Source organism: Heptranchias perlo, unplaced genomic scaffold, assembly GCF_035084215.1.
Source record: "Heptranchias perlo isolate sHepPer1 unplaced genomic scaffold, sHepPer1.hap1 HAP1_SCAFFOLD_43, whole genome shotgun sequence".
In the NCBI taxonomy this organism is placed as follows: Eukaryota; Metazoa; Chordata; class Chondrichthyes; order Hexanchiformes; family Hexanchidae; genus Heptranchias; species Heptranchias perlo.
The window spans coordinates 10,218,609-10,238,378 of record NW_027139442.1 but is presented as its reverse complement, the minus strand read 5'-3'; the positions used below and the strand labels follow the sequence as shown (position 1 = coordinate 10,238,378).

The 19,770-nt window shown below is 41.6% G+C and overlaps 1 protein-coding gene across 1 annotated transcript; it reads left to right on the top strand.

Moving 5' to 3' along the window:
• The first annotated feature begins 3,160 nt into the window (after nt 1-3,160).
• On the top strand, nt 3,161-7,951 carry LOC137312542 (probable G-protein coupled receptor 139). The gene is made up of 2 exons (XM_067979079.1): nt 3,161-3,230; nt 7,053-7,951. Exons 1-2 carry the CDS (start codon nt 3,161-3,163, stop codon nt 7,949-7,951), a joined length of 969 nt encoding a protein of 322 aa, XP_067835180.1.
• Nucleotides 7,952-19,770: the final 11,819 nt, after the last annotated feature.

Sequence of the window (19,770 nt, the reverse complement as noted above, 5' to 3'; positions counted from 1 at the left end):
AGTTTCTCTAATATGGTTTCTCTCCCGTCCACATTGCTGAGACTTCACTGGTCAAGGTCATAAAGGATAATCTGGATGATTACAACCCTGGGCCATGAATCTCTCAACGTCCTCATCAAAATCCCTGCCACTCACTGCACCATTCGACACACCGTCCTTCTCCCACTCCTGTGCACTGCTCTCCCCAGGTCTGCTTTTTCCTGACTCCACAACACATTGCTGTTAATGGCATCCCCTCTATTCAACTTCAATTACCGAATTGATGAATTCTTGTTCCTCTCCGGTTCACAATCCTTATACTGCCTTCGATGAAGCAAGTGGTCAGCTGTCACATGTAGGCCAATGACACACAACTTTACCTCGCAATTAAACCGGAGGTTGTGCCTGCACTGTGAAGTTTCCTCCCTGATTTCAATACTGGTAGAAGCTCAAATTACTCCAGCCGAATTTCAGCAAGCGTTAAAGCATCCTCTTTACCTCTCAGCAGTACCTTGGTTCAATTGAATCAACCTCTCTGCCTACCGCCTCAAGCTGAGTCAGGGGATGTTAATATTGTGGCTTGCTCGACCTGATCTCGGTTTTGGGCCGAACATCTAACACCAAAATGAAAGGCAAATCGTGTCTGACAAATCGATTGAGTTTTTCGATGAAATAACGAATAGGGTTGATGAAGGTATTGCAGGTGATGTTGTTTATATGGACTTTCAAAAGGCGTTTGATGAAGTGTCATTTAATAGACTTGTTAGAAAAATTAAAGCCACTGGGATTAAAGGGACAGTGGCATCATGGATACCAAATTTGCTAAGGGACAGAAAGCAGAGAGTATGGTGAACGATTGTTTATTTCAGACTGGAGGGAAGTGTGCAGTGTTGTTCCCCAGGGTACAGTATTAGGACCACTGCTCTTTTTGATATGTATTAGTGATTTGGACTTGGGTATAGAGGGCATAATTTCAAAGTTTGCAAATGACACGAAACTCGGAAAAGTTGTAATGTGGAGGATAGTAACAAACTTCAGGAGGACATTGGCAGACTGGTTGAATGGAATGACGAATGAGGAGAGGCAGTATAAATGAGTCAGAGAGACCCGTGGGTGCACATACACAAACAAATCTTTGAAGGTTGCAGGTCAAGTTGATAAGGTTGCTAAAGAAAAAAGCATAAGGGTCATTGGCTTCGAGGCATAGAGTTCAAAAGCAAGGAATTGATGGGAAACCTATATAAATTACTAGTTAGGCCTCCGCTGGAGTATTGTGTCCAATTATGGGAACCACAGTTTAGGAAGGATTTCGAGGCTCTGGGGAGGGTGCAGAGCAGATTTTGTGGATTTGTACCAGAGATGAGGGAATACATTTTTTTTGGGAGACTGGAGAATCTACGATTGTTCTCATTAGAGCAGAGAGGGTTAAGGGTGGATTTAATAGAGGTGTTCAAAATTATGAAGGATTTTGATAGAGTAAATAAGGAAAAATTGTTTTCAGTGGCAGGAGGTTCAGTAATCAGAGGACACAGATTTAAACGAATTGTCAAAAGAACCAGAGAGGAGATGAGGAGACTTTTTTTTTGCAGTGAGTTATTATGATCTGGAATGCATTGCCTGAAAGGGCGGTGGAAGCAGATTCAATAGTAACTTTCAATAGGGGATAGGTTATATACTTGAATAAGAGAAATTTGTAGGGCTAACGGGAAAGAGGATCGGCAGGCGTATTAATTCGAAAGCTCTTTCAAAGAGAAGGCACATGCATGATGGGCCGAATGGCCTTCTCATGTACTCTATGATTCTTTAATTCTTTGATCAGGTAGGTTTTCTTCCTTGGTGGCAAACGCAATCCAGTAACGGGTTGTTTTGCCTGGAGAGGAGAAGTTGCGAGTCCCTCACCAGTTCTCACCCTTCACTCACAACTTCTCTTTATTTACCACAGTCATTCCCAACTGCTGGACCGAGGTGTTAACCAAAGTCAAAAGATACCTCCTTTCCTCAGTTCGGTCTAATTCTGAAACTAATCCCCAGATGTTAGAGGTTTTGTCGGAGGTATCCTGATGATGAGAGGGTGTGGTGGAAGGAAGTATGGTTCGAGCGTAGACGGAAAGGATGGGGGAACAGTGTTTGGTTTGTGATAAACTCACAACGAGACTTCTGCAGGTTCAACGGCCTGTACTCAGACCAGCTGAGAAATGCAGTTCCAACAGTGACTCTTCTTTATATCTGATTGGCCAGAATTATGACGATTGACATTATGCCTTTGACTTCTTCAACTGTGATATGTTTCTGCCGCCGATCAGTTGGCTGCTACCGGATTCCAGTTATGAGAGTTACGAAATGCAGTTTCAGATTTTTTTTTTTGCATCGGCCGTCATGACATTTGTTGGGCTTGTGTGACATCTTCGAATTCACTGGTCCAGAGCCCTGACATTGTAATTTGCCAGGCCATTCAAAGCTTTTCATGATGCTACAGACACGAGTGTTACAATGCCATTGTATATAAAGTAGTCTGTTAATGGCATTCTGAGTGTCTGTGAAATCTTTAATATTACTGAAAAGGATTGGTAGTATGTTTCCTCCTGGTTTACTGATATGCATAAACTTCGAACATGTCAATAATTCTTAATCCCCTTGATACCATCTGCCTAATATTGTGTCTTTCAATAGTAAAACCCTATCAAATAACACGGACATTCGCTCTCCTCATGTTCGCAGCTCAAATTCTCGATTGCATTTATAAAGTTAAACTCCCGTGGGTGGCCTTTGGATCCCTCGTTGCCGTACACATTGTTCTGAGTTTGGATTCTTTAAAGATAACTATCGAAGTGATGGGTCTGTAAAAGTAATAAATAACCCGAGGCCTGTTAATGAGGTTGTTTGTCTGGCTCAGTTCCAGGGCAACAGGAGAATTGTTATTTTCTGAAGAAATTCAAAGAAATTTTAAGTGTTTTTAAATATCCATTTAAATATATTCTGTTACATAATGATGCTTTGGGGAGAATGGTTGATTAAATCTGTTTGTTTAACTGAATGTGACTAATACCTCATGGTGTTCTCCAGCTAATTGTCCCGGGGGAGGATCCCCTCTGGTATAAGTAAGGGATCCTTTGACCGAATTGGTATCTTTCAGTCAGAGCCTCGTGTCCAGCGCTGCAGACATCGTTCCTTCACACTGAACATGGACTATCCAGTCATCTTTGAGATAGAACGTATAAACTACCCCGTCCTTGCAGCCGTTGGTATTATGGGTAAGGAAATAGAACTGGTCATGGTGTAAACCAGTGTAATTGTTAATGCTCTAATTGTTGGTCTTGCTCTGTAACATATTGGTCTTGATATGCTGTGATTGATGCAATACATATATAACACGGATTAACGTAGAGAGAGACAAATATGTAGAGAGTGTGTTTTTCAGAGAGATAGATAGAGAGAAAGAGAGAGCGGGAGATAAAAACAGAGAGAAAGAGATAAATACGTACAACAAGACTAATTGGATCGCGCTTTCAAAGAGCTGGCAGAGGCAAAATGGGCCGAAAGGCCTCGTTCTGTGCTGTATCATTCTATGATTCCATGATTATTTTTCTTGATATGTTTGTGATATAATCGCCTCTTCCGTTCATTGGACACTATTTTGGCTGTCCACTTAATAGGATTTCATGATTGAAATTATGAACTGTTTTGAATTTTCGACACAAGAAGTAATGGCAGTTTATTCCCCTGTACTGTGTGCTGGAGAATTCCTTATCTCGAATAGACGCTGACATCAAACAGAATATATAACTTAGTCGGGCTGTGAGAAAACATACGAGTTCACAAGGATCGAGGTCCCACAAAACGATGGTTTAGTGCTGCTGATAGTGAATTGATCACAGTCATTACATTGATTCAAAACAATCATAAGAACATAAGAACATAAGAAATTGGAGCAGGAGTAGGCCAATCGGCCCCTCGAGCCTGCTCCGCCATTCAATAAGATCATGGCTGATCTGATCCCAACCACAAATCTAAAGAACACAAGAAGTCGGAGCAGGACCCGGCCACATAGCGCCTGGGCCCTCTCCGCCACCCACAGGGCATTGACCGATCCGAACTCAGCTTCATGTCCAATTTCCTGCCCGCTCCCCATAACCCCTAATTCCCTTTACTTCTAGGAAACTGTCTATTTCTGTTTTAAATTTATCTAATGATGTAGCTTCCACAGCTTCCTGGGGCAGCAAATTCCACAGACCTACCACCCTCTGAGTGAAGAAGTTTCTCCTCATCTCAGTTTTGAAAGAGCAGCCCCTTATTCTAAGATTATGCCCCCTAGTTCTAGTTTCACCCATCTTTGGGAACATCCTTACTGCATCCACCCGATCAAGACCCTTCACAATCTTATATGTTTCAATAAGATCGCCTCTCATTCTTCTGAACTCCAATGAGTAGAGTCCCAATCTACTCAACCTCTCCTCATATGTCCGCCCCCTCATCCCCGGGATTAACCGAGTGAACCTTCTTTGTACTGCCTCGAGAGCAAGTATGTCTTTTCTTAAGTATGGAGACCAAAACTGTATGCAGTATTCCAGGTGCGGTCTCACCAATACCTTATATAACTGCAGCAATACCTCCTTGTTTTTATATTCTATCCCCCTAGCAATAAAAGCCAACATTCCGTTGGCTTTCTTGATCACCTGCTGCACCTGCATACCAACTTTTTGATTTTCTTGCACTAGGACCCCCAGATCCCTTTGTACTGCAGTACTTTCCAGTCTCTCGCCATTAAGAAAATAACTTGCTCTCTGATTTTTCCTGCCAAAGTGCATAACCTCACATTTTCCAATATTATATTGCATCTGCCAAATCTCCGCCCACTCACCCAGCCTGTCTATATCCCCTTGCAGGTTTTTTATGTCCTCCTCACTCTCTACTTTCCCTCCCATCTTTGTATCATCTGCAAATTTTGATATGTTGCACTCGGTCCCCTCCTCCAAATCGTTAATATAGATTGTAAAGAGTTGGGGACCCAGCACCGACCCCTGTGGAACACCACTGGTTACTGGTTGCCAGTCCGAAAATGAACCATTTATCCCAACTCTCTGCTTCCTGTTTGATAACCAATCCTCCACCCATGCCAGAATATTACCCCCAATCCCGTGATTTTTTATCTTAAGTAATAATCTTTTATGTGGCACCTTGTCGAATGCCAAAAGTTGACTATTTGATCAATAAAATGAATGGTTCTTTGGTCTGTGATAATTCACTGCCTTTTGTTCCAGTTTATTTGCAGAGATAGTCCCGGACTATCTAGAGTTAACACACCCTGTCTGAGACTTGTGAGAAGTAGATCGGGCCGTGGCCTCTTTGATAGTGAGCGCGTTGCCCAGAAGTCACCTCTGTAGCAATTCTATTGGATGTTCGGTAGCGCCCTTTGGTCAGTGTGCTTCAGTCTTGCAACCAGAAAACTAGCTGTTTAAACCAGATGGGATGGCCAAGCTATGGGAGATTTATCTGCAATATAAGTTATAAAATATGATTAGACAGACAACAAAGGGTGTTTCCACTGATTGTTGATGAAGGAGACATTCAGGACGGCAACACTTTGCAGATCATTGTTTGGTTTCTGAACAAAAACCGTACAACTGAAACAGTTATCATAGTAACATCGTAGGCACAGCACAGGTGGAGGCCATTCTGCCCATCGTGCCTGTGCCGGCTCTTGAACGAGTTTTCCAATTCGTCCCATTTCCCGGCTCTTTTCCCATAGCCTCTAAATGTTTTTCCTTCAAATATTTATGCAATTCCCTTTAAAAATTATTATTGAATCTGATCCCAACGCCCTTTCAGGCAATGCATTCCAGATCATGACTATTCGCTGAGTAAAACAAAATGTTTCCTCAAGCCGCCTCTGGCTTTTTTGCCGATCACCTGAAAGCAGTCTTCTCTGGTTACCGACCCTTGTGCCACTGGAAACAGTTTCTCCTTATTTACTCTGTTAAAACCGTTTATGATTTTGAGCATCTCTATCAAATCTCCCTTCACATTCTCTGTTCTAAGGAGAACAATCCCAGTTTCTCCTGTCTCTCCACACAACTGAAGTCCTTCAGCATTCTCGTAAATTTCTTCTGCATCCTCTCTAAGGCCTTGACATCCTTCCTAAAGGATGGTGCCCAGAATTGAACACAATACTCCAGCTGAGGCCTAACCAACGTTTTCTAAAGATGTAGCATAATTTCCTTGTTTTTGTACTCGAAGCATCTGTTAATAAAGCCAGGGATCCCATATGCTTTCTTATGAGCCTTCTCGACTTGTCCCGCGGCTTCAAAGACTTGAGTTTGTGCACCACCAGGTCTCTGTTCCTCTACCCTCTTTAAAATTGTACCGTTCAGTTTATATTGCCTCTGCTCATTCTTCCTACAAAAATGCATCACCTCACACTTCTCTGCGTTTAATTTGATCGGCCATGTTTCTGCCCATTTCACCCGTCTATCTCTGTCCTCCAGAAGTCTGTTACTAACTTTCACATTGTTTACAATAGGTGGATTTGTGTATAATCTGAATACTCCGTATAAGGTTTACAATTTAAATAAAAAGCTCTTGAAACTTTGTCAATGGAATCTGTGCGTGATGAGTAATGTGGTTTCAACACTCGCCAATCCTGGATTTTCCTAATTATTGGGGAAAGAAATCGCGCGCTGGCGAGTGTGTTTGGGATCTCAGTATCCAACATAGCTGGGAAATGTGTCATTATTGATTGAAGTTCAGATAGAGACGGGGGCTGATGAATGGAGCGGAGCGAACTTCAGTTGATGGCGGCAGAAATGGACAAAAAATGAAAATTTGACCTGAGATTTTGCAGGAATGTCACTTGATTGAACGCCTTTCCTTCGATTGATCTCTCTTTAAGTAAATTAAGTAAATCTCCACATCATAAGTAAATTAAAACATTCGACCAGCTCTGGGTTAATTTATTTTCCAGCTCCACTCCGAATTACCTCTCCCCTTCCAAGCCGCCACGCCGTAGATTCCCTAACTCTCCGAGCAATCTATTTTGTACTGAATCTCATAATAGTTTCCTTTATTTTCTCTTACAGTTAACTTCGTGGCGATTGTGATCCTGTCCCGAGGGAAGTGTGGACTCTCCAAATGTATCACTCGGTACCTGGTTGCCATGGCAGCGGCCGATCTAACGGTGGTGATCATTGAAGTCATGCTGAAGCGAATTAACAACATCTACTTGCCCCTAAATTTCTTGTTCATCACTCCCATATGCGCCCTGAAACTTGTCATGAAGATTGCGGCTCTAGACTGCTCGGTTTGGTTCACGGTCGCTTTCACCTTCGATCGCTTTGTTGCCATTTGCTGTCAGAATCTCAAACCAAAGTTTTGTACTCAGAGGACGGCGACCCTGGTTGTAGGGACAGTGTGTGTGCTGGGCTGTTTGAGGAGCATTCCCTTTTACTTTGTGTACGAACCCCAACTGAAAATTAACAATGTCCCGTATTTTTGTATTTTAACCTATACCTATCACACCTCGCCCTTGTGGGCGGCGTACGAGTGGTTCGATAGCACTTTAACCCCTTTACTGCCCATCTTCTTCATCCTGTTGTTCAATGCTCTCACCGTCAAAAACATTATAATGTCCAATATAGTCCGCATGACACTCCTGAGGAATGTCGATAATAAGAATGATCCAGAGACCGAGAACCGAAAGAAATCCATGATTTTGCTCTTCACTCTATCCGGCAATTTCATTCTACTCTGGGTCACATACGTTGTACATTCCTTAAGTTTGCGGGTGAAAAACTACAATTATACAGACAAATATTACAGTAACCCGATATACATCAATCAACAAACGGGATACATGTTGCAGCTTCTCAGCTCCTGCACCAACACGTGTATCTATGGACTGACACAGAGGAAATTCAGACAGGAGCTGAAGAATGGGGTGAAATATCTGTTTACACTAAATGGGAAATTATGTAAATAACAAACAACCGACATAAAACTGCAACAGGTTTTGTGGATTTACAACCCAGTCCCCTCTTCTATTCCATGACACCACGCTGGCAGGTGATGGGAAGAAAGAGACTCACTGTCTTGAGAGGGTTTGGTCAATCATATAGATGGGCAGAAGAAGGCAAGTTGGATTTTGACGTGGACTAAGTGAGCAATGTGGAAAGTGATAGCATGTGCACAGCAAGGAAGCGAGAAATGAAGTTAGCCAGTTGACAGGTGGGATTATGTAGATTTAATGCCACCGGGATACAGCCAATTCCCTGCCTTAAAGTCGCAGCGAAGGTCTGCACCTCGCACTCATTTTTAAGAGAAAACATTTGCACATTAACTAAAATACAACAAAATCAAAACATATGTAAAATATTCATGTGGTCAATGTGAAGCATTTAATAATAATTTACACTGGACACTGAATCATGTCTGAGCAATGTGAATCATTTAATAATAATGGTCCCTGGACCACATCTGGTCAATGTGAAGCATTTAATAATAATGGTCCTTGGACTATATCTGTTCAATGTAAATCATTTAATAATAATGTGCACTGGACACTGGATCACTTCTGGGCAATGTGAAAAAATCTATAATTATGTGCACTGGACACTGGGTCATATGTGGACAATGTGAACCAATCAACAATAATGAGCACTGGGCAATAGGTCATAGCTGGTCAGTGCGAAGCATTCAAAAATAATGCAAACTGGACACTGGTCCACATCTGGTCACTGGGAAGCAATCAATAACAGTGTGCGTTGGACCCCATTTGATCAATGTGAAGCATTTAATAATAATATACACGGGACCACATCTGGTCAATGTGAAGTATTCACTAAGAATGCACACTGAACACTGGACGTCATCTCGTCAATGTCAAGCATTATATAATATGCATTGGATGCTGTGCCACATATGGTAAATGTGAAACATTTAATAATAATGCACACTGGACACTGCACCACACCTGTTCAATGTGAAACAGTTAATAATAATGCACACCGGGTCACATCTGCTCAATGTGATGCATGTTATAATAATGCACACTGGACAATGGGCCTCATCTGTTCACAGTGAAGCATTTATTACTATTGCACTCTGGACACTGGGCCACATCTGGTCACTGTAAAACATTTAATAACAATGCACACTGGACACTGGGTCACGTCTGGTCAACGTGTAGCATTTATTAATAATAATACACACTGGACACTGGGCATATCCGGTCAATGTGAAGCATTTATTGATAATGCTGAGTGGGCACTGGCTCACATCAGTTCAGTATGAAACTTTTAATATACATTGGACACTGGGCGACATCTGGTAAATTGGAAACCTTTAATAGCGTACAGTGGGCACTGGACCGCCTCTGGTCGATGTGAAGCACTTAATAATAATGTACACTGCACACTAAATCATATTTGGCCAAGTTACTCGCCAGTTGCTCCGAGATGCACTTTACAGCTGCACTAGGTAGGCAACACACCCTCCTGGACTGTAGGTCGCGACTGCAGGGGTCGCTCTCTATCTCGCTAATTATAGAATGCCCACGACGAGAACCTTTCTGTTCTGATCTTCTCCAGCCTGGACGGCCTCACGGTCCACGGTGCCATGGTTAGGATTCTGGGAATCCTCCCTTCAGCCTTCATCCTAATCATCACAGGTATCAAGTACCTCTTACCTGTTGGATAGGAGCAGTGTCTGCGGGGCATCCTTGTATTTCCCGCACCCCCGCCCCACCTCTCCCTTATGTATTGGAGTGTCTATAATTCCCATTCCAACTCAACGGCTCTGAACAAAGATTCTGGGTATTTGAGTTTTCAATGTTTTATGTTTGATAAATTAGATTACAGACCCTTGGTTTGATATGCGAGGGAGCTCCTTTCCCCTCTGCACACACTCATCAACTTCCCAGTGGAAAGTCCCCACTCTGTTATCAATTCCCAAACACACCAAATTCCCAGTTGAAAGTCCTCACTCTGTTATCAATTCCCATACTCACCAATTCCCACTCAAAAGTCCCCACTCTGTTATCAATTCCCACGCTCACCAAATTCCCAGTTGAAAGTCTTCACTCTGTTATCAATTCCCACACTCACCAAATTCCCAGTTAAAAGTCCCCACTCTGTTATCGATTCCCACACTCACCAAATTCCCAGTTAAAAGTCCCCACTCTGTTATCAATTCCCACGCTCACCAAATTCCCAGTTGAAAGTCTTCACTCTGTTATCAATTCCCACACTCACCAAATTCCCAGTTAAAAGTTCCCACTCTGTTATCAATTCCCACGCTCACCAATTCCAAGTTAAAATTCCCCACTCTGTTATCAATTCCCACGCTCACCAAATTCCCAGTTGAAAGTCTTTACTCTGTTATCAATTCCCACACTCACCAAATTCCCAGTTAAAAGTCCTCACTCTGTTATCAATTCCCACGCTCACCAAATTCCCAGTTGAAAGTCTTCACCCTGTTATCCATTCCCACACTCACCAAATTCCCAGTTGAAAGTCCCCACTCTGTTATCAATTCACTCTCTTGGAGGTTCACTATCGCTCTTTACCATCCTTTGTGCTCGAGCTCTGCGCTTTTGCAAAGATCATTTAATTATGATATTAAGGGATTTGGGGTTAACACGGGTTTATGGAATTAGGCCCCCGATCAGCCATGACACTCGTGAATGGCGGAACAGGCTCGAGGTGCTAAATGGCCTACTCCTGCCCCTACATTCCTAGTTCCTATAATGTACACTGGACACTGAATCACATCGGGTCAATGTGAACCGTTTAATAATAATGCACACTGGACACTGGACCACATCTGGTAAAGGTGAAGAATTTAATGATAACGTACACTGGACCACGTTCGGGCAATGTGAGCCATTTAAAAATAATGCATAGGGGAACACACTCGGTCAATATGAAGCATTTAATAATACTGCACACAGGACAATGGGACGCATCTGGTCACTGTGAAGCATCGAGTAATAATGCACAGTGGACATGTGCCACATCTGGTCACTATGAAGCATTTAATAATAATGCACACTGAACAATGTGTCACATCTGGTAAATGTGAAGCATTTAATCCTAATGCACACTGACCACTGGCTGTAATCTGCTCAATGTGAAGTATTTAACAAGAATATGCCCTGGACACAAGGCCACATTTGGTCAAAGTGAACCATTCTATAATAATGCGAACAGGACACTGGGCTGCATCTGGGCACTGTGAAGCATTTAATAATAATGTAACAGGACACTGAAACACATCTTGTTAATGTGAAGCATTTAATAATAAAAATGCAGACTGGCCAACATCTGCTTAATGTGAAGCATTTAATAATAATGCACGCTTGACACTGGGCCACGCCTGGTCAATGTGAAGCATTTAATTATAATGTGCACTGGACACTGGGTGCCATCTCTTTAACGTGAAGTATTTATCAATAACGTGCACTGGCTTTTTGGCCACATCTGGTCAATGTGATACATTCAATCATCATACGAACTGGACACTCCAACACACCTGGGCACTGTGAAGCATTTAATGGTTATGCACACTGGAATCTGAGCTACATCTTGTCAGTGTGAAGCAGTTAATAATAACGCGCACTGGCCAACATCATGTCAATGTGAAGTATTTAGTGATGATGCGCACTGGATACTGGACCACATCTGGTCAATCTGAATCATTTAATAATATACACTGGGTACTGCTGAACATCTGGTCAATATGAAGCATTTAATAATAATGCACACTGGACACTGGGCAATGTGAAGCATTTTATAGTGATGAGCACTGGACACTGGGTTACGCCTTGTCAATGTGAATAATTTAACAATAATGTACACTGGGTCACATCTGGTCCAAATGAAACATTTACTATTAATGTGCACTGGACATGGGCAACATCTGGTCAATGTGAACCATTTTAGAATAATGCACACTGGGCACCGGGCCACATTTGGTCAATATGAAGCATTTAGTAATAGTGTGCACTTGCTACTGGTTCACATCTGGTCAATGCGAAATATTTAATGTTACTGAACACTGGAAAACTGGGTCATAGCTCGATAACGTGGAACTTCTGATAATAATGTCCACTGGACACTGGACCATGTCTGGTCCATGTGAAGATTTTAGCAATGATGCACACTGGTTCCTGGACCACATCGGACCAAGGTGACGCATTAAATAATAATGCATACTGGACCACATCTGGTCAATGTGAAAAGTTCAATAATCATGTACACTGGACTCTGGGCGACAACTGGTCAATATGATGCTTTTAATAATAATGCACACTGGGCACTGGACCACATCGAGTCAATGAGAAGCATTGAATAATAATGCACACTGGATCGCATCTGATCAATGTGAAGCATTTAATAATAATGGACGCTGGACTACAATCGGTCAATGTTAAGGATTGAACAATAGTGCACACTGGACCACATCTGATCAATGTGAACCATTTATTAATAATGCACACTAGACACTGTGGCACATCTGGTCAATGTTACACAGATGATAATAAAGCACACTGGACACTGGACCACACCTGGTCGACATGAAACATTACATAGATTACATCGAGCGCACAGTACAGAAACAGGTCATTCGGCCCAACATGTCCATGCCGGTGATTATGCTTGCAGGAGTCTCCTCCCTCCGAACTTCATCTAACTCTATCGGTATATCATTCTATTCCTTTCTCCTTCATGTGTTTATCGAGCTTCCCCTTAAATGCACCTATGCTATTCGCCTCAACTATTCCTTATGGTAGCGAGTTCCACATTCTAACCACTCTCTGGGTAAAGAAGTTTCTCCTGAATTCCCTATTCGATTTATTAGTGACAATCTTATATTTATGGACCCTAGTTCTGGTCTCCCTCGCAAGTGGAAACAACGTCATTACGTCTACCCCATAAACCCTTTCATAATCTTAAAGACCTCCATCAGGTCACCTTTCAGTGATCTTTATTCCAGAGCAAACAGCTGCAGCCTGCTCAATCTTCCTTGATAGGTGTAACCTCTCAGATCTGGTATCATCCTCGTACATATTTTTGCACCTTCTCCAGTGCCTCTATATCCTTTTTCTAATATGGAGACCAGAACTGTTCACATTACTCCAAGTGTGGTCGAACCAAGATTCTGTACAAGTTTAACAAAACTTTACCGCTTTTCAATCCTATCCCGCTAGAAATGAAGCCCAGTGCTTGGTTCGCTTTTTATGGCCTTATTAACCTGTATCGCTCCTTATAGTGAATTGTGTATCTGTACCCTCAGATCACTCTGCTCCTTTACCCTGTTCAGACTCTTTTTATACAAACAGTACATGGCCTCCCTATCCTTCCTATCCAAATGTAAGACCTCGCACTTATCTGTATTGAAATTAATTTGCTAATTACGTCCATTCTGCAAGTTTACTAATGTCTTCCTGTATTTGGTCGCAGTCCTCCTCAGTATTAAATGTAACCCCCAATTTGGTGTCGTCCGCAAAATTTGAAATTGTACTTCCGATTCCCGAGTCTAAGTCGTTAATGTAAACCGTGAACAACTGTTGTCCAAAAACAGATCCTCGAGGAACAGCACTCCCCACCTGTTGCCAGTTTGATGTTACCACCTTTTACCGCCCTCTCTGTTTTGTGTTTTGTAGCCAGCTTGTTATCCATTCTGTTACTTGTCACCTGACGCCACCTGCTCTGATCTTAGTCTTGAGTCTGCTATGCGGTACCTTATCGAAGGCCGTTTCAAAATCTAAATATATTACATCTAATGCATTATGCTTGAATATACTTCCTGTTACTTGGTCAAAGACATCAATAAGTTTGGTCAAGCATGACCTTCTCTTCTGAAATCCGTGCTGACTCTTCTTTATTATATTTTCGGTTTCTAGACGTTTTTCTGTTATATCTTTGAGTAAGGATGGTTTGTTTTTCCCATCACCAACGTTAAGCTAATTGGTCTATAGATCTCTGGACTGGTTCTATCTCCATTTTTACATATAGGAATCATTAGCCGTCCGCCAGTCCCCTTGCGCTGTCCCTTTTCCGAATGAATCTTTGTATATATGTATTTGTATATATCTCTTCCCTCGCTTCTTTTAATGCGTGGATGCAATCCATCCGGACGAGGCGTTTTATCCTCTCTAAGTTGATAAACTTGTCAATGATCTCCCCCTTTCTATCTTAAATGTCTTTATATCTTTTTGATCTCTTCTACTAATATCATGCCCACCATATTAATCTCCTTGGTAAATACTGAGATAAAGTAAATATTTATTGTTTCTGTCATTTCGCTGTCATTACTTGTGAGTTTATCATATGAATCCCTCAGTAACCCTATCTTTATCCTGTTTTTTCTCTTGTTATTTATGTATCTGTGGAATAATTTACTATTACTTTTTACGGTCCTTAATAATTTAATTTCGTCGTCTCTTTGCCTTCCTGATTCGTATATATTAATTCCTTTTGTAACCTTTTCATATTCCCTCTTGTCATTCTCTCCTATGTTGTCTATTTATTTAATGTATGCCTTTTACTTTAGTTTCAATGTTGCCCTTATTTCTTTATACATCCATGGTGTTTCATTACTGGCGAGTTTGTTCTTGTTTTTTAGAGGGATATATTTCTCCTGGACTCGACTGATCACCGCTTTAAATGTTTCCCACTGCTGTTCTATTTCTTTGTCAGTAACTTTTCGAGTTTATTTTCCCAGTTCCAATCTCATTCCCTTAAAATCTTGCTTCGGTCCTTTTCAGTCTTTATCTTAAACCTTCTTATGTTGTGATAGACATTGCCGAGATGTTCGCCTATGCTTATCTAGTCTCTTATCCGTTCTGGTTCATTTCCCATCACTAGATCCAGCAGTACTTCCTCTTTGTTGGGCTTTTTACATACTCGGTAAGGAAGGATCACTGCACACAATGAAAACTCACCATTCCCACTATCCCTCTTCTTGGTAGTTTATTTGAGGATAGTTGAAATCTCCCATGATTATTATTCGATGCCCTTTACTCATTTCACACATTTACTTACATATGTCTTTCTCCACCTACTTTCCACTATTAGATCGTCTGGAGTATACCACCATTTAGTGGTCGATCACTTGTGATCTTTTATTCCAATCCATACGGATTCTGTTCCTATCCTTCTGAAGTTTTCCCCCCTTTTTTACTGCCATTATGTTATCTCAAATTAGTGCAGCTACTACACCTCCCTACATATATCCCTTTCCTTTCTGATTCAGCTATAACCTGCAATATTTAGATCCCAGTCCTGTTCATTTTGTAGCCAAATTTCAGTTATACCTATTATACCTGGTAATGCCCTATGGATTATTGACAATAGTTCCCCCGTTTTATTTTGGACGCTATCTACATTGCTGTTAAGGTAGTTTAATTCTTCTTTAATAATTGTTCCTGTTATTTTATTTTTAAAGATCCTTTTATTTTTCAGTGTTATGACTGTACTTATTCCTTAACCGTTTTTGCTATCACTAGCCCTTAGCATGGTTTGTTAATCCAAGTGCGAACCAGGCTGAGTATAGAAAATACAGAGGAGAAGTGAGAAAACAAACAAGAGGGGCAAAGAGAGAGTATGAGAATTGACTGTCGGCCAACATAAAATGGAATCCATAATCTTCTATAAGCGTATAAATAGTAAACGGTAGTAAGACGAGGGTTTACCAGAATGATACCTGCACTTCAAGGGTTAAGTTACGAGGAGAGATTACACAAATTGGGGTTGTATTCTCTAGAGTTTAGAAGGTTAAGGGGTGATCTGATCGAAGTTTATAAGATATTAAGGGGAACGGATAGGGTGGATAGGGAGAAACTATTTCCGCTTGTTGGAGATTCTAGGAGTAGGGGGCACAGTATAAAAATTAGAGCCACACCTTTTAGGAGTGAGATTAGAAAACCTTTCTGCACACGAAGGGTGGTTGAAGTTTGGAACTCTCTTCCGCAAACAGCAATTGATACCAGCTCAATTGCTAAATTTAAATCTGAGATAGATAGCTTTTTGGCAACCAAAGGTATTAAGGGATATGGGCCAAAGGCAGGTATATCGTGTCAGATCACAGATCAGCCATGATTTTATCAAATGGCGGAGCAGGCACGATGGGCTGAATGGCCTACTCCTGTCCCTTTATTCCTATGTTCCTATGTTCCTATGGGTGGGCCGTTTATCGACCAAAAAGGAGATCTACGCATGGAGGCAGAGGGCGTGGCTGAAGTAGTAAATAAGTACTTTGCATCTGTCTTTGCCAAAGAAGAAGATGCTGTCAAAGTAAAAGTAAAAGGGGAGGTAGTTGAGATACTGGATGGAGTGAAAATTGATGAAGAGAATGTACTTGAAAGGCCAGTTAAGCTTTAAAGTAGGTAAATCACCCGGTCTGGATGGGATGCATCCGAGGTTGTTGAGCGAAGTAAAAAATTGCAAAGCTGCTGGCCATAATCTTCCAATCCTCCTTAGATAATTGAAAATATTATACTCTTGTTCTAAAAAGGGGGTAAGGATAAACCCAGCAACTACAGGCCAGTCAACTTAACCTCCGTGGTGGGGAAGCTTTTACAAACGCAAATCCAGGACAAAAGTAATGGTCACTTGGATAATCGTGGATTAATAAAGGAAAGCCAGCAATGATTTGTTAAAGGCAAATCGTGTTTAACTAACTTGATTGCATTTTTTGATGAAGTAACAGAAAGGGTAGGTGAGGGCAATGCGGTTGATGTTGTGCATATGAACTTACAAATGTCTTTGATAAAGTTCCACGTAATAGGCTTGCCAGCAGAATTGAAGCCCATGGAGTAAAATGGGCAGTGGTAGCATGGATACGAAATTGGATAAGCGACAGGAAACATAGAGTAGTGGTGAACGGTTGTTTTTCGGACTTGTATACAGTGGTGTTCCCCAGGGGCTGGTACTAGGACCACTGCATTTTTTGAAATATTTTAATTGACTTGGACATGGGTGTACAGGGCATAATTTCAGAATTTGTAGATGACACAAAACTTGCAAGTGTAATAAGCAGCGAGGAGTATAGTAATACACTTCAAGAGGACATAGACACGCTGATGGAATGGGCAGACACATAGCAGATGATATTGAATGTAGAAATGTGTGATCTGATAAAATTTGGCAGGAAGATCGAGAAGAGACAATATAAGCAAAATCGTACAATTCTAAAGGGGGTGCAGGAACAGAGAGATCGGCTAATATAAGTGCACACATCTTTAAAGTGGCAGAACAGGTTGAGAAAGTGGTTAAGAATGCATACGGGATCCTGGGCTTTATAAATAGAGGCATAGAGAACAAAAGCAAGGATGTTATGTTGAACTTTTATGAGACACTGGTTCAGCCACAACTGGAGAATGGCGTCCAATTCTGGGCACCGCACTTAGGAAGGATGTGAAGGCCTTATCGAGGGTGCAGAAAAGATTTACTAGAATGTTTCCGAGGATGAGGGACTTCAGTTAGGTGGATAGACTGGAGAAGCTAGTATTGTTCTCCTTAGAGCAGAGAAGGTTAAGAGGAAATATGATAGAAGTCGTCAAAATCATGACTGGTTTAGATAAGGTAAATAAAGAGAAACTATTCCAATTGGGCGAATATTCGCGAACCATAGGACAGAGGTTGGCAAAAGAACCAAAGGCGACATGGGGATAAACTTATTTATGTCGAGATTCGTTATGATCTGGAATGCGCTGCCGGAAAGGGGGAGGATGCAGATTCAATCGTGGCTTTCAAACAGAAATTGGATAAATATGTGAAGGGAACAATTTTGTTGGCCAAGGGGAAAGAGCAGGGGAGTGGGACTAACTGGATTGCTCTTAAAAAGAGACTGCACGGGCTTGGTGGGCCGAATGGCCTCCTTCTGTGTTGTAACAATTCTGTGATTCTATGATTCTAATTGTTTGAAAATATCACTTCAAATAGATTCTGTTGCATAATGAAGCTTTGGGGAGAATGGTTGATTAAATCTGTTTGTTTAACTGAATGTGACTAATATCTCTTGGTGCTCTCCGACTAATTCTCCCGGAGGAGGATCCCCTCTGGTATTAGTAAGGGATCCTTTTAACGAATTGACACTTTTCAATCAGAACCTCGTGTCCTGCGCCGCGGACATCGCTCCTTCACACTGAACATGGGCTATCCAGTCATCTTTCAAATATAACGTATTTACTACCCCGTTCTCGCAGACGTTGGTATTACGGGTAAGGAAATAGACCAGTCACCGTGTAAACCAATGTAACTATTGCTGCTCTAATTGCTTGTCTTGCCCTGTAACATATTGGTATCGATATGTTTTGATTGATATAATACATATATAACACGGATTAATGTAAAGAGAGACAGAGATGGAGAGTCTGTCTGTCAGGGACATAGTTGGAGAGAAAGAGCGAGAGAGACAGAGAGAAAGAGATAGTTGCATAAAGCAAGGGTCATTGGATTGCTCTTTCAAGGAGCAGGCACAGGCACGATGGGCCGAATGGCCTCCTTCTGTGCTGTAATATTCTATGATTCTATGATCATATACCTTCGTAGTCGCCTATTCCGTTCATTGTACAATATTTTTATTGTCTACTTAACAGGATTTCATGATGAAATATGAATTGATTTGAATTTTCAACCCGAGAAATAATGGCGCATTATTCCCCAGTACTATGCGCTGGAGAATTCCTTACCGCGAATAGATACAGGCATCAGACAGAATAAGTGAATGGGCAAATCTGTGGCAAATGGATTTCAATGTCGGCAAGTATGAGGTTATCCACTTTGGACCTAAAAAGAATAGATCAGAGTACTTTGTAAATGGTGAAAAGCTCAAAACAGTGGAGGTCCAAAGAGACTTAGGGGTTCATGTACATAGATCATCAAAATGTCATGGACAGGTACAGAAAATAATGAAAACGGCTAATGGAATGGCGGCCTTTATATCTAGAAGACGAGAATATAATGGGGTAGAAGATAAGCTGCAGCTATACAAGACCGTGTTCAGGCCAGACCTGGAATACTCTGTTCAGATCTGGGCACCGCACCTTAGGAAGTATATATTGGCATTGTAGGGAGTGCAGCGTGGATTTGCTAGCATGATATCTGGAGTCCAAGTGTTAAATGACGAGGAGATATTACACAAACGAGGCTTGTATTCCCTGGAATTTGGAAGATGAAGGGGTGATTTGATCAAAGTTTTCAAGATATTAAGGGGCACTGATAGGGTAGATAGAGATAAATTATTTCCGCTGGTTGGAGAGTCCAGGACTAGGGGACATAGCCTATAAATTTGAGCCAGGACCTCCAGGAGTGAAATTAGGAAACACTCCGACACGCAAAGGGTGTTCGAAGTTTGGAACTCTCTTCCACCAACGGCAGTTGGTGCCAGCTCAATTGTTAATTTTAAATCTGAGATTGATGATTTTTGTTAACCGAAGGTGTTAAGAGATATGGGACTGAAGCGGGTATCTGGAGTTAGTTCACAGATCAGCCATGATCTCATTGAATAGCGGAACAGACTCGACGGTCGAAATGGCCTACTCCTGTTCCTATGTTCCAATGATGGTGACCACGGTTCCCAGAGATCCCCTCGGCAGGAATTCCATTGGATGTTAGGTAACACTCTGTGGTCAGTATGCGTCAGTGTTGCAACGAGAAAATTAACTGTTTCTAATAGATGGGATGGCCAAACAATGGGAAATGTACCAACAATAATAAATCCATTTTTAAAAATATAATTAGACAGAAAACAGACGGCGTTTCCATTGATTATTGATGGCGGCTCGGCAAGGGCTTT